Genomic DNA, 14,734 nt, shown 5'->3' with positions numbered 1-14,734 from the left:
AAGCAGGACAATATGATTGTGATCAAGGGGAAAATGGGCCATAAATGTTGACCCACAGATGATCCAGATGTTAGAATTAGCAGACACAGACTTTAAAACTGCTATGAAAAAATATAGTGAAGGATTGACTTACCAGAAAGGGATGGAATGGGTGAATAAATGGCAGAATCTCAGCAAAAAGATGGAAACTTTAAAGAAGAACCAAATGAAAATCCTGGAACTGGAAAATATAGCATCTGCAATGAAAAGGTCATTGAATGAGCTTAACAACAGAATGGACAGAACAGGAAAAAAATCATTTAATTCAATTGACAATGCACTCAATAAACTTATCTAAACTGAAATATAGAAAGAAAAAAATAGAATGAAAAAAGAACAGAGGAGCCAAGACTGTGGAATGATATCAAAAGGTTTAACATTTGTGTAACTAGGGTTTCAGAAGGTGAAAGGGTAGACAGAAAAATATTTGAACATTTTTATAAAATTGATCAAAGACAGCACCTTCCAGATCCAAGAAACTTAGCAGAACTCCAAGCAGGATAAATACAAAAATGATCACATTTAGATAGGCCAGAGTCAAACTGTTGAAAACCAAAGATAAGCCGGGCGAGGTGGTTCACACCTGTAATGCCTGCACTGTGGGAGGCCAAAGGGGGCAGATCATTTGAGCTCAGGATTTCGAGACCAGCCTGGCCAACATGGTGAAACCCCATCTCTATAAAAATTAGCCAGGCATGGTGGTGTGTACCTGTGGTCCCAGCTACTTAGGAGGCTGAGGTGGGAGGATCACCTGAGCCCTCGGATGTTGAGGCCGCAGTGAGCCGTGATTGTGCCACTGCACTCCAGCCCAGGTGACAAAGTGAGATAAAAATTCAAGATAAATATATTGTCATGTGAGGCTGGAGCTCAGGGAAGAGGTCAGAATTGGAAAAGACTGGGGGAATTCTCAATGTCAGTAGTATTTAAAGCCTGGCTCTGGATGAGGTGACCCAAAGAAAGAAGGTGGACTGAGCAGAGCAGGTGCTAGGACCAGCCTGCCGCACAGCAGGGTTTAGTGTTCAGACTGGACAAGAAACAGCAAAGACGCTGAGAAGGAGAAGCCTGAGAAACAAGAGGAAACCGGAGAAAATTGAGTCACAGATGCAAGGGGATGGGGTTTCATGGATGTGCCTTTCCCATGGGCTTTTCCTGTGTTTCACTGTATTTGCTCCCTGTTATCCATGTTATTTTTCTGTAAGCGTGTGCTTTTCTGCCTTTCTTCCTCTACGTAGAGTCTCAAGCTGTCTTTTTTCTCTGACTTGTTTTTATATCTCTGTACCCAACTTTGTCTTTTATCCTCTTCTTCATTTCTCTTTTATCATCCCCTCTCCTTCTGAATTTGTTTTTTAAATGACACTGATACACATTAGGCATTTCATCAGTTTATTATTTATTATATTATTCTTGGAGTTGTATGTTGCTTATTATTAATATTGCTTAAAAATTATTCTAACATTTTGTAAATAATACTCAAAAAATAAGCCACAAAAGAATCCAGCAAATTAAACTGCTTTTGTCTCCATTGATTTTCTTTTGTGGGACAATGGATTGGTTTTGTCATTTTGTTTTTAAAAATGTATTCAATTTCTTTTTCCTCTATTAAGAACATTATATTATTTAATAAAAGCCCACTTATGAGCAGTTGGCTACCTCAACGATGTAAAATTAATGGTGTATATGCAGATATGTGCATACTATGCCAAGTCCTTTTGTCTTTACTCAAAAAAAGTAATTGTATATTCTTAATTATAAGACAAAGATTTGGGTTTTTCTTTTCTTCCCTAAAACCATTTTTTGGCTATGTGTCGTGGCTCATGCCTATAATCTCAACACTTTGGGAGGCCAAAGTAGGAGGATCACTTGAGTCCAGGAGTTGGGGGCTACAGTGAGCTCTGATCACACCCACTGCACTCCAGCATGACAGAGTGAGCTCCTGTCTCTCCAAAAAAAAAAAAAAGAAGCTTGCATTTTTAAAATGAAAATGGGTTGTTAATTGAGTTCAACACATGTAAACATTCATTTTTCAATTTTGATATTTCATAATATAGTAAAATATCTTGGATACCTATAGGTACTAACCACTAGAAATAATTTGATACACCAGTGTAATTGGTCATATCTGTTGTTTATCTGTTGAATATTTAGGTTTACTCTTCTAAGCGATTTGTAACAGGAGCCTAAAAACTGGATTTCTTTCAGTGAACTTCATGGCTCTTTGGTTATTGAAGATGCAAGCGAGGGCACTCTGGATACAGTTCAGTTTCCTGGCAACAATCAGGATAATGTCATAGGCACACGGGTCCAACCGTCCTCATTTTTTATTTAAACAGCAAGCCATTTAAGGACCTTGAAGAGTATTAGAGAGTTTCACGATCTGCTCATGTACTGTGATTTAACCGTATTATATTTTTTTTTTTTTGAGACAGAGTGTTACTCTGTCACCCAGGCTGGAGTGCAGTGGAGCGATCTCGGCTCACTGCAAGCTCCACCTCCCGGGTTCACGCCATTCTCCTACCTCAGCCTCCCGAGTAGCTGGGACTACAGGTGCCCGCCACCACGCCCGGCTAATTTTTTGTATTTTTTTTTTTTTTTTTTTAGCAGAGACGGAGTTTCATCGTGTTAGCCAGGATGGCGTATTGTAATTCTTTAATGAGAATTTTATAAACAGGCACAGTTTGAGATGCAGAATTCCCAACAGACTTAACGGAGTTTTTTTCATTTTAGGCATAAAAGGAAGAGAACGTCTCCTGGACCTAATTGCCACAATGCTGGTACTACAGTTTATTCGCACGAGGTTGGAAAAAGAGGGAATAGTGTTCAAATCACTGATGAAAATGGATGACGCTTCTATTTCCAGGTAACTTTAACTATAGTATTATGCAACTTATTTATATTTTCAACTATTTATTTAATAAACCTTAGAAACAGGTATAGGGAATTATCTTACATGTATGTGTAGACTACTTTATAAGGATGTAGGAAGATAATTTGTTTGCAGGTGACAGCTTGCCCACAGTCTCCTGTGGCGGGCAGGGCTGATGTGGTACTTGTGCCTTGGGCTGCCCAGGAAACGGGCTCAAAGAGTTTCAGTGCAGCTCCCACTGGAGCCTGGCGCTTCTGGCTCTGGATGTGGTACTCTTCACTGCAGTGTGCTGATCCTGGGTGCCTCCAGAAGACCCACAATATGACTGTTGGGCCCAGCCCTGTTCCCAACAATGGCAGGGCCTGGGACAAGAATACAATACAAGTATTTAAAGTTTATAACTTGTGTTTAAAAGTTACAAATCAAACTAGCAAACTATTAGATGAAATGTGTTCTGATCTCCTCCCTTGGCAAATACAACTTCATAACCACCTGGAAAGCCAGGTTCAAATTCAGCCCTTGGCTGACCCCTAGCACCCTAAGAGGCCTTGCCTGCACCCATCAAAATGCCATCCAGACCCCATGCCAGTGCCCCTCACCCCAGCCACCTTGTAGCATCAGTGAGATGGCAACACTGTTCAAACTCAGGATGACAGACCCAGGGAAGACCCTGGAAGTGGACTCAGGGCCATGTGGTCAGGTATGCTGGAGTTGTAGGGTCTAAAAAGGAGGATGTGGGCTCTGGGGTGGGCATATTCTCTTGTTGCTACAGACCCCCCACCCCATGGCAAGAGGGTCAAGACCAGAGTAGGATCCCTCCGAGACATATATATATACATATATATACACACATATATACACATATATATACACACATATACACACACACATGCACACACACACACATACACATATACATACACATGTAATTGGCTTATGTTCTTTTAAAGGCAAGATAAGGGGAAAACTAATCAAACTAATAAAAATATTATTGCTACGGGGATTTGATAGCGGGGACAAGGATAGAAGCTAGGTTTCTCCTAGTGTGCTTTGTTTTGCAGTTTTGACTTTGGAACTGTGTAAATATTTTACATAATAATGCATAAGATTGATATTTATTTATTTATTTATTTATTGAGACAAAGTCTGGCTCTATCGCCCAGGCTGGAGTGCAGTGGTGCAATCTCAGCTCACTGCAACCTCCGCCTCCTGGGCTCAAGCCATCCTCCCACCTCAGCCTCCTGAGTAACTGGGACTACAGGTATGCACCACCACGCCCTGCTAATTTTTGTATTTTTTTGTAAAGACGGGGATTTGCCATGTTACCCAGGCTGGTCTGGAACTCCTGACCTCAAGCAATCCTCCTGCCTCAGCCTCCTGAAGTGCTGGGCTTACAGACATGAACCACTGTGCCCATCCTGGGAATTAATTTAAGGTGACTTTAAAACATAGTACGGGCTGGGCGCGGTGGCTCATGCCTGTAATCCCAGCACTTTCGGAGGCCGAGGCGGGCGGATCACGAGGTCAGGAGATCAAGACCATCTTGGCTAACATGGTGAAACCCCGTCTCTACTAAAAAAATACAAAAAAAAAAAAATTAGCCGGGCATGACGGCGGGCGCCTGTAGTCCCAGCTACTCGAGAGGCTCCGGGAGGCGGAGCTTGCAGTGAATTGAGATTGTGCCACTGCACTCCAGCCTGGGTGACGGAGTGAGACTCCATCTCAAAAAAAAAAAAAAAAAAAATAGTACATAATTTGACTCTATCTCCCTAGTGGGATAGTACCTAAGGATTAAAAAATATTACAAAGAAATCTCACTGGGAGTAGTCATGGTGTTAATAATACTTTTGATTTGTTATTTTGGAAGGTAGATATTAATATTGTTAGAAACTAATACGTATAAAATCAAAGAAGTTAAACGAAACCCCTTGATTTCTAAACTTGGATTAGATCAGAGAAAAATAAATGGCAACAGAAAAAAAAGGTTGAAGAGCAGAACCTGTAAATAAACCTTTAGAGACATATCAACCAAAAGCAAGGGTAGACCTTGTTTAGATCCTGATATGAACAAACCCACTGCATTTAAAAAAATGAGACAGGGAAAATTAAACACTACCTGGATATTTTACGATATTAAAGAAATATTGATAACTATTTTTTAAGTGTCATGATTAAGAAAAAGTTCTCAAACGCAAAACAGGTGTTCAGGAAGTTCTGGGCTAGGCAAATTGGCTCATGCCTATAATCCAAGCACTTTAGGAGGATCACTTGAGCCCACCAAGATCAAGCCCAGAAGTTTAAGACCAGCCTAGGTAACCAATGAGACTGCCATCTCTACAAAAAACTTTTTGTAATTACCCAGGCATTGCTGGGCACGGTGGCTCACACCTGTAATCCCAGCACTTTGGGAGGCCAAGGCAGGAGGATTGCATCCAGTTCAAGACCAGCCTTGACCACATAGCAAGACCCTGTCTCTACAAAAAAATTAAAAATTACCCGAGTGTGGTAGTGTGTGACTACTCAGGAAGCTGAGATTGGGGGGATTGCTTGAGCCCAGGAGGTTGAGGCTGCAGTGAGTTGTGATCGTGCCACTGCACTCCAGCCTGGGCAACAAAGCGAGACCCTGTCTGAAAAAAAAAGGAAAATCATAATTTACTATATGTAATTTATACTTCCATTTTTTAAAAAGCAATACCTTCTCATTAGTTTGCCAAGAAAGATGAGAATTTATTTTTTTTTTCTATTTTGGGAGTTTTCTTTTTTGTTGTTTTTATTTATTTATTTATTTATTTATTTATTTTTTGAGGCCAGGTCTCGTTCTGTCACCCAGGCTGGCGTGCAGTGGCATGATCTCGGCTCACTGCAACCTCCACCTCCCAGGTTCAAGCAATTCTCGTGCCTCAGCCTCCTGAGTAGCTGGGATTACAGGTGTGCACCACCATGCCCAGCTAATTTTTATATTTGTAGTAGAGATGAGGTTTTGCCATGTTGGCCAGGCTGGTCTCGAACCCTAGCCTCAAGTGATCTGCCTGCATTGGCCTCTCAAAGTTCTGGGATTACAGGAGTGAGCCACTGCACTAGCCTATATTTTGTATTTTATTTTAAAATAAACCAGTGCCACTTGCCAAGAGGATTAATTAAATAAATATCAAAGAAAAAACACTTTGAACAGCTAGGAGATGGGACTAAAAAATTAGTATTTGACTTAATAGGCACATCCAAAGAAACATTTATTCTATTTAGATCATTGCCAATTATTAATATTACAGCTGTTAAAACAAGTATAAACTTTGAACCTGCTTTTGAACTGTAATATCACAAAGTAAAGATTTTCAAAATTGATCAAGTATATTCCAGCATATTGCTCTTACTGCATTACTGCTACTGTGCTAGCAAAATGGTTTGTTGGCACTTTAGCACATAAGACAAACAATTTTAGGCCGGGCACGGTGACTCACAGCTGTAATCCCAGCACTTTGGGAGGCTGAGGCGGGCAGATCACGAGGTCAAGAGATTGAGACCATCCTGGCCAATATGGTGAAACCCCGTCTCTACTAAAAATACAAAAATTAGCTGGGTGGGGTGACACATGCCTGTAATCCCAGCTACACAGGAGGCTGAGGCAGGAGAATCGCTTGAACCAAGGAGTCAGAGGTTGCAGTGAACCGAGATCGTGCCACTGCACTCCAGCCTGGCGACACAGTGAGACTCCATCTAAAAAGAAAATTAAGTATTTTTTATTTCCTGTTTATTGCATATTTGAAACTTTGTTCTATATTTTCTATTTCAGGATGTATGTATCATTGATGCAGGAGCACATTACCTGGGGGTGTAGGCACAAGGTTTTCTTGCTAGTGGAAGGTGAACCAAAAAGTGTAGAGGCCACTGGACTAAAGGAGGCCAGCTCAGCCAGTGAAAATATTCAAAGCCGGTTTTGTTGTTTTCAGCAGTTAGTAACTTTCAGTAGATGAATATTTACCAGGAAACATTGGCCTTTTAACCACTTTGGGCATGCTTCTTATTTAGTATGTTCATTCTATCATGACATTCAGTGAACATTTATTGAGTGCCTACTGTGCACCAGGGACTAGTAAGCATGTTAAATTTACAAGCTTTGTTAATTTCCACCACAAACCCATAGGACCTCATGTTATTCTCGTAATTGAGGAAACTGAGATTCCCAGTGTTGAATGAAAGCCACACAGTATCACATGGCCAATATCATGTGATTGCAGAGTCAGGACTCAAACCCAGCTCTTCACCACCACGCTATACTGATGGCCCTTTCCCAGTTCACAGGGAAAAATCAGGAACAGGGAGAGAATTTTCAAAATATTAAGTTTCCCCATAGAATTTTCTGAAGAACTTTGGTGTATGTTGCCACTTGTTCACTAACAAGTTCCAGCAGATGACAGAACAAATGAGGAAGTAGCTAATTAATATTAATGAACAATCTCAGAATTTTTCTGAGTGTTGAATAGACTTGAATATTCAACAGTCTCAAATATTTGACACCATTTAGTGGACACAGACTTGACTCGATATGCTTATTCTACCAAGTTGTTCGTGGTTTACGTGACACAACAGAATATATGCCAGTTTCATGGGGGACTGTCAGATATTCTGAAGGTACCTAATCAAGTCGGTACAGTGGGAAGGAGAGAGAAACAGAAGCCTCGTTTGTGAAATAGTACTTGAGTTTGTACGTGAAGAGTGGATAGGATTTAGACTGAGAAGCGTGGAAAGGGGACAACCGTAAACAACTGTAGAGAGGCTAGAACCTGAGCTGTCCTGTAGGCAGCAGGGATGCCTGGAGGCACGTGAAAGCCAGGAAGTGGGGGGCACAGGACACTTGACAATGCAGTGCATAAGCTCAAGGTCAGACAGGTAGAAGAACTTCCATAAGATGTCAAGGAAAACTGCTTTTATTAATATCTTAATTTTTGGCAGAATCATTTTGTCTGATATAATGTGATGGGTTTAGTACCACATTACATTTCACGTTATTCTGAAATCTGAAACATTTATTTTTTTAATCTAGGAATATTCCCTGGGCTTTTGAGGCAATAAAGAAAGCAAGTGAATGGGTAAGAAGAACTGAAGGACAGTACCCATCTATCTGCCCACGGCTTGAACTGGGGAAAGACTGGGACTCTGCCACCAAGCAGTTGCTGGGACTCCAGCCTGTAAACACTGTGTCCCCTCTTCATAGAGTCCTTCATTACAGTCAAGGCTAAGTCAAATGAAACTGAATTTTAAACTTTTTGCATGCTTCTATGTAGAAAATAATCAAATGATAATAGATACTTATAATGAAACTTCATTAAGGCTTTATTCACTGTAGCAATTACTGTCTGTTAAATCTAGTTGGTTTATAGTATTATTCAAGTCTTACATTTTCTTATTGATTTTCTGCCCAATTATCTAGCTATTAATGAAAGTGGGGAATTGAAGTCCTCAACTATTATTGCTGAATTGTTTCTCCCTTCAATTCTGTCAATTTTTTCTTCATGTACTTTGGGGCTCTGTTATATGTTTCTGATGGATTGATCCTCTTATTATTATAAAATGTCCTTTGTTTTTAATAAAAATTTTTGCCTTTAAGTCTGTTTTTTTCTGATTTTTTATCATGATTCCATCTCTTTAGTTAATTAGTTAGTTAGTTTTTTGGTTGCCGTTTGCTTGTTATATCTTTTTCTATACTTTTACTTTTAATCTATTTGAGTCTTGGTCTAAAACACGTCTCTTATAGACAGCATATAGTAGGATCATGTCCTTTAATTCATTCTGCAAATGTCTTCCTTTTAAATGGAGAGAAATTTCCATTTAATACAATCACTGATAAAGTAAGATTTATGCTAAATAGTTTTATAGTGTACAATTTTTATTTCTTTGTCATTTCTTTTACTACATTTTTGAGTTGTTTTCTTAGTGGTTGCCCTGGATATTGCAATTAACATGTTGATTTATAACTATGTAGTTCCTATTAATACCAACTTAATTACAACAGTATACATAAACTTTTTCCTATGTAGCTCCATTCCCTCTCTCTTCCATTGTGCTGTTAATGCCCTATAAACCATATCTTCATATACTCTATGTTCATCAACCCATTTATGAGAATTGCTTTATGCTTATACTGCCTTTTATATTTACTCATATAGTTATCTTTCTCAGCTCTTTATTTCCTCATGTGGATTTGAGTTACTACCTAGTATTCTTTCCTTTCAGCCTAAATGACTCCCATTAGTATTTCTTATAGAGATGTCTTCAAGCAACAAATTATTTTAGTTTTGTTTACCGAGGAATGTCTTAAATGTCCTAAGATACTTAATGCCTTATGTTTCTCCTTCAATGTTGAAGGATATTTTTGCTACATATAGAATTCTTGATTAATAAGTCTCATTAGACCCTTAGTAGCCATCTTGATTATCACACCAACTGTCATGGCATCACAGGGGTGGTATACAAGTAACCCTTATTTCACTTCATAATTGGCCCAATATGCCCCGGTAATTATCCTGGCAATTTGGATATGCCAGAGAGAAGCCACAGTGTGCTTCCTTTAAGTGAAAAGGTGAAAGTCTCTGACATCATAAGGAAAGAAAAATATTACAGGCTGAGGTTGCTAAGATTTACAGTAAGGAAAAATCCTCTACTCATAAAATTGTGAAGAAGAACAAAGAAATTCGTGCCAGTTTTGCTGTCAAAAGCTGCAAAAGTTACAGCTACAGTGCATGATAAGTACTAAGTGAGATGGAAAAGACGTTAAATTTGTAGGTGGAAGACATGAACAGAAATGTCTTCTGACAGCAAGCAGGTTTAGTACTCTCAGCATTTGTTTTTTTCTTTGTTTTCTTTTGTTTTGTTTACTTTTTTTTTCTTGTTTTTGAGACGGAGTCTCACTCTATCACCCAGGCTGGAGTGCAGTGGTGTGATCTCGGCTCACTACAAGCTCTGCCTCCCAGGTTCACGCCATTCTCCTGCCTCAGCCTCCCAAGTAGCTAGGACTACAGGCGCCCGCCACCATGTCCAGCTAATTTTTTTGTATTTTTTTTAGTAGAGATGGGGTTTCACCACGTTAGCCAGGATGGTCTCGATCTCCTGACCTCATGATCCACCCGCCTCGGCCTCCCAAAGTGCTGGGATTACAGGCATGAGCCACTGTGCCCAGCCTTTGTTTACATTTTTTGTTAGCATATTGTGTATCAACTTATCTATACCCCAGGTAGCTATTATGTTCAGCAATTGCCTCTGATTGTTTTCAACAAATATGAACAAAGGCTGGGGGAGCTCTAAGTGAGGCCAAATAAAGATAGTTTTGTGCGTGGGGTCTTCCTGGGACCTCCTAGTCAGGTCACATAATGACGTTTCTCTGGGAATAAGGCTTTGAATGAGTCCCAACCCCCTTTTGTTCCTTTCTATGGTTCCCAGGAGCTTGTTTTTCACCAAGATTGTAGGATGTTGGTTTTCAAGGCTACCATGGAGCTGGGAGGATATAATGAGCATAAAGTAAGAACACTACAAAGCTCACTATTCCCACCAAAATTCAGCTGACATTCTTGAATAAATGCTCCCAAGATTGCAGCAAGCCTTTGGATATTTTCCAGAGATCTGAAAAAGTTGCTTTTATTTTTCCCAGATGCTTTTATGAACAAAGGAATTTTTGAAGGTTCCTAGCTTGCCATTTTTACTGACATCACTTCCAAATACCCTTTTATTTTTATTTTTATTTTTTATTTATTTTTTTGAAACAGAGTCTCGTTCTGTTGCCCAGGCTGGAGTGCAGTGGTGCAATCTTGGCTCACTGCAACCTCTGCCTCCCAAGTTCAAGTGATTCTCCTGCCTCAGCCTCCCTAGTAGCTGGGATTACAGGTGCATGCCACCATGCCCAGCTAACTTTTGTATTTTTAGTACAGACGGGGTTTCACCATGTTGGTCAGGCTGGTCTCAAACTCCTGACCTCAGGTTATCCTCGCACCTCAGCCTCCCAAAGGGATTACAGGCATGAGATACCATGCCCAGCCCCAAATACACTTTTAAATATATTTCTGAACTCACAAAATGTGAAGGAAGTACAAAATGATTACACACATGCACACACAATCTAGAGGTGAAACTAAAGTCATCAGTCAATGCAGAAGCCAGAGATGCCCTGGAAGTGTGCCAAAACCAAAACCTAGAGCTTTGTTAGTTAACATTGTGGCTGCCTGAGGTAGTAAATAGGAATTGGGGCAATCAATAGGAAAGTCAAAATATTTTCTTTTTTAAAAAGCTGGGAATGAGATGTCAATAAGAGACTTTGAAATGTTCTGACACAATCTGTCAGGAATCTGACAGATTCCTGGGAATCTGTTCAGCAATGCTGGGGATCTAGAATTTTTCTGGTTAACTGACTAATAGGATTTAAACCTGACAAAGTAGGGAACTGAGTCAGACCTCCATATAAATCCAGGGACCAAAATTGGCTACATATTTAGTAGAAAAGACAAAGTTGGAAGGATATGACAAGTGAAGCAATAAGCAAATCAGTCTGCAGGCAGTAGATTTTAAAACATTAGTAATTTTAAGTCTTCCCTAATGTTTTCTAACCAGCTTTACTCTTATGCTGGAATTTGAATTTACACCATATTCATAGTCCAAGAAACCTCAAACCAATAAATCAAACTAAAATTGTTCCTGATTGATACTACTTCCAGAACCAAGCAGAAACCAGGCAAATCATCTCAATTCCGGTCTCTCAGGACACCCAAAGTTAAAGTTTAGACAAATATGAGCTATTTCTAAAATTTAACAGAGTTGAAGAGTCAAACTACCATAAGCAGGAGTCAACAGAAACCATAAAGAGAAGAAAAAGACAGAAAAATACAAATATTAAAATTATAACAAACTATACTCAGGAAGCAGGTTTAAAAGTATGTTTAAAGTGAAAAGATAGAGATTAACACTATGGGGAGCATTAAAAGTGGCCATTGGTCCACTCTGGAACTTCAAAGTAGGTTTTCTGAAAAAGATGATGCTTGAGCTTGGGCGTGAAGGACAATAAATAATAAACCAGGAGAAAAAGTGGGGAGCGAGTTTCAGAGAAAAAGATCATAATGAACAAATACATGGAAGCATTGAATAGCAGAGGGACTTCAGGGGAAATTATATACATTTACCTATTACTGCTGTAACAAATGTAGAGCAGGGAGTAACAGGAGATGCCTGCACAGTATATTAAGAAGTACAGACATTATTTCATAGGCAATAGAGAGTCAAAAAGGGATTTTAAGAATGGAAGTCTCAGGATAATTTTGTTTCAGGCAGTCTGTCTTTCAGTGGTGAGGAGAGAGGGCAACATTGAAGTGTCAGGGATCAGTCAGGAGGCTACTACACAGCTTAGGAGAGAGGGTAACACTGAAGTGTCAGGGATCAGTCAGGAGGCTACCACACAGCTTAGGAGAGAGGGCAACATTGAAGTGTCGGGGATCAGTCAGGAGGCTACTACACAGCTTAGGAGAGAGGGTAACATTGAAGTGTCGGGGATCAGTCAGGAGGCTACTACACAGCTTAGGAGAGAGGGCAACATTGAAGTGTCGGGGATCAGTCAGGAGGCTACTACACAGCTTGGGTGAGAGACGTTGAGGGCCTGGAAAACCAGGGTGGTAGTGAGAATTGAGAGGAGAGACAGATTGGAGAAACAGCAGAAAAAATTAGCACAACTTGTAATTGACTAGCTACGTGGAGGATAGCAAAAGCAGTCCTACACAAAAAGAACGAAGCTGGAGATGCCACACTACCCAACTTCAAACCATCTACAAGGCTACAGTGAGCAAAACAGCATGCACTGGTACAAAAACAGACACACAGGCCAATGGAACAGGTTAGAGAACTCAGAAATGAAGCTGCACAGCTACAACTGTCTGATCTTCGACAAAGCCAATAAAAACAAGCAATGGAGAAAGGACTTGCTACTCAACAAATGGTGCTGGGATAACTGACTAGCCATATGCAGAAGATTGAAACTGGACCCCTTCCTTTCACCACAAACAAAAATCAACCCATGATGGTTAAAAGACTTAAATGTAAAACCTAAAACCATAAAATCCCTGGAAGATAACCTAGGAAATACCATTCTGACATAGGACCTTGTGGAGATTTCATGAAGAAGATGCCAAAAGCAATTGCAACAAAACCAAAAACAGACAAGTGGAACCTAATTAGAGTTTCTACACAGCAAAAGAAACTATCAGCAGACTAAACAGACAGCCTACAGAATGGGAAAAAATATTTGCAAATTATGCATCTGACAAGGCTCTAATATCCAGAATCTATAAGGAACTTAAAGAAATTTACAAGCAAAAAACAAACAACCTCACTAAAAAAAAAGGGAGGGGCAAAGGACATGAACAGACACTTCTCAAAAGAAGACATACACACAGCTAACAAACATGAAAAAGTGCTCAACATCACTGATCCTAGAGAAATGCAAATCAAAACTACAATGTGATACCATCTCATACCAGTCACAATGGCTATTATTAAAAAGCCAAAAAATAGATGCTGGCAAAGTTGCAGAGGAAAGGGAATGCTTATACACTACTGGTGGATATGTAAATTAGTTCAGCCATTATGGAAAGCAGTTTGGTGATTTCTGAAAGAACTTGAGAATTACTCTGTGACCCAGCAATCCTATTACTGAGTATATACCCACAGGAATATCAATATCATTCTACCATGAAGACACACGCACACGTATGTCCATCGCAGCACTATTCACAGTAGCAAAGACACAGAATTGACCTAGGTGCCCATCAATGGTGAACTGAATAGAAAAAATGTGGCACACATATACCGTGGAATACTACGCAGCCATAAAACAAAAACAAGATCGTGCGCTTTGCAGCAATACGGACGGAGCTGGAGGCCATCCAGCTCCAGCTTAAAAATTATTCTAAGCAAACTAACACAGGAACAGGAAACCAAATACCACATGTTCTCACTTATAAGTGGGAGTTAAACATTGAGTACACATGGACACAAATATGGGAACAACAGACATTGGGTCCTACTTGAGGGTTGGAGGCTGGGAGGAGGGTGAGTATCAAAAAGCTACCTATCAGGTACTACGCTTATTGCCTGAGTGACAAAATAATCTGTACATCAAACCCCCATGACACAAAATTTACATATATAACAAACCTGCACATGTACACTTGAACCTAAAATAAAAGTTAAAAAATAATTAAATAAAATGTGCTACAAAAAAATAAGCTGGATTTAGGCATGTCTATTTGTGTATAAACATAAACTGGATTTAGGCATGTCTATTTGTATATAAAAATAAACTGGATTTAGGCATGTCTATTTGTGTATAAAAATGGAGCTATTGGCACAGTCATTAACCAACTGAATTCTATCTCAGTATATCAAAATGGCTAATATCGATGTAAAGATAATCAATAAGAGAAGAGAAAATGTTTCAGGTCAGATTTAGGATTTTACATGAAATTATCACTGCTGGAAAACCAACAGATTACATGTCAGATGGATCGCAGGAGACGTGTGAGGACTGACACAATGTGGAATAAACATTAAAAAAAGACCGGGCGTGGTGGCTCGTGCCTGTAATCCCCGCACTTTGGGAGGCTGAAGCAGGTGGATTGCCTGAGGTCAGGAGTTCAAGACCAGCCTGGCCAATGTGGCAAAACCCCATCTCTACAAAAATACCAGATATCAGAGGCTGGGAAGTGTGTGTGGGTTAGCAGGGAAGAGTGGTTGGTTAATACAGTTAGACAGAAGGAATAAGTTCTAATGTTCTATAGCAGAGTAGGGTGACTACAGTTAACA

General features: G+C 39.8%; 1 protein-coding gene and 1 pseudogene across 1 annotated transcript in view; one reads left to right on the top strand and one right to left on the bottom strand.

Annotated features, from left to right (window-relative positions):
• Nucleotides 1-8,506, top strand: part of LOC100938826 (protein mono-ADP-ribosyltransferase PARP4) — a 117,746-nt gene extending 109,240 nt beyond the window's left edge. Inside the window, exons 33-34 of the mRNA XM_063714756.1 lie at nucleotides 2,764-2,896; nucleotides 7,944-8,506. Of these exons, the coding sequence (XP_063570826.1) occupies nucleotides 2,764-2,896; nucleotides 7,944-8,139 (329 nt within the window). The 3' untranslated portion in view covers nucleotides 8,140-8,506. The remainder of the gene's footprint in view (nucleotides 1-2,763; nucleotides 2,897-7,943) is intronic.
• The window catches only part of LOC134759403 (steroid hormone receptor ERR1-like), a 53,148-nt pseudogene that overhangs the window by 2,326 nt on the left and 36,088 nt on the right, over nucleotides 1-14,734 (bottom strand).

Source organism: Pongo abelii, chromosome 14, assembly GCF_028885655.2.
Source record: "Pongo abelii isolate AG06213 chromosome 14, NHGRI_mPonAbe1-v2.0_pri, whole genome shotgun sequence".
Lineage (NCBI taxonomy): Eukaryota > Metazoa > Chordata > Mammalia > Primates > Hominidae > Pongo > Pongo abelii.
The sequence above is the reverse complement of the archived record's forward strand: the minus strand, read 5'-3'. Positions and strand labels throughout refer to the sequence as shown.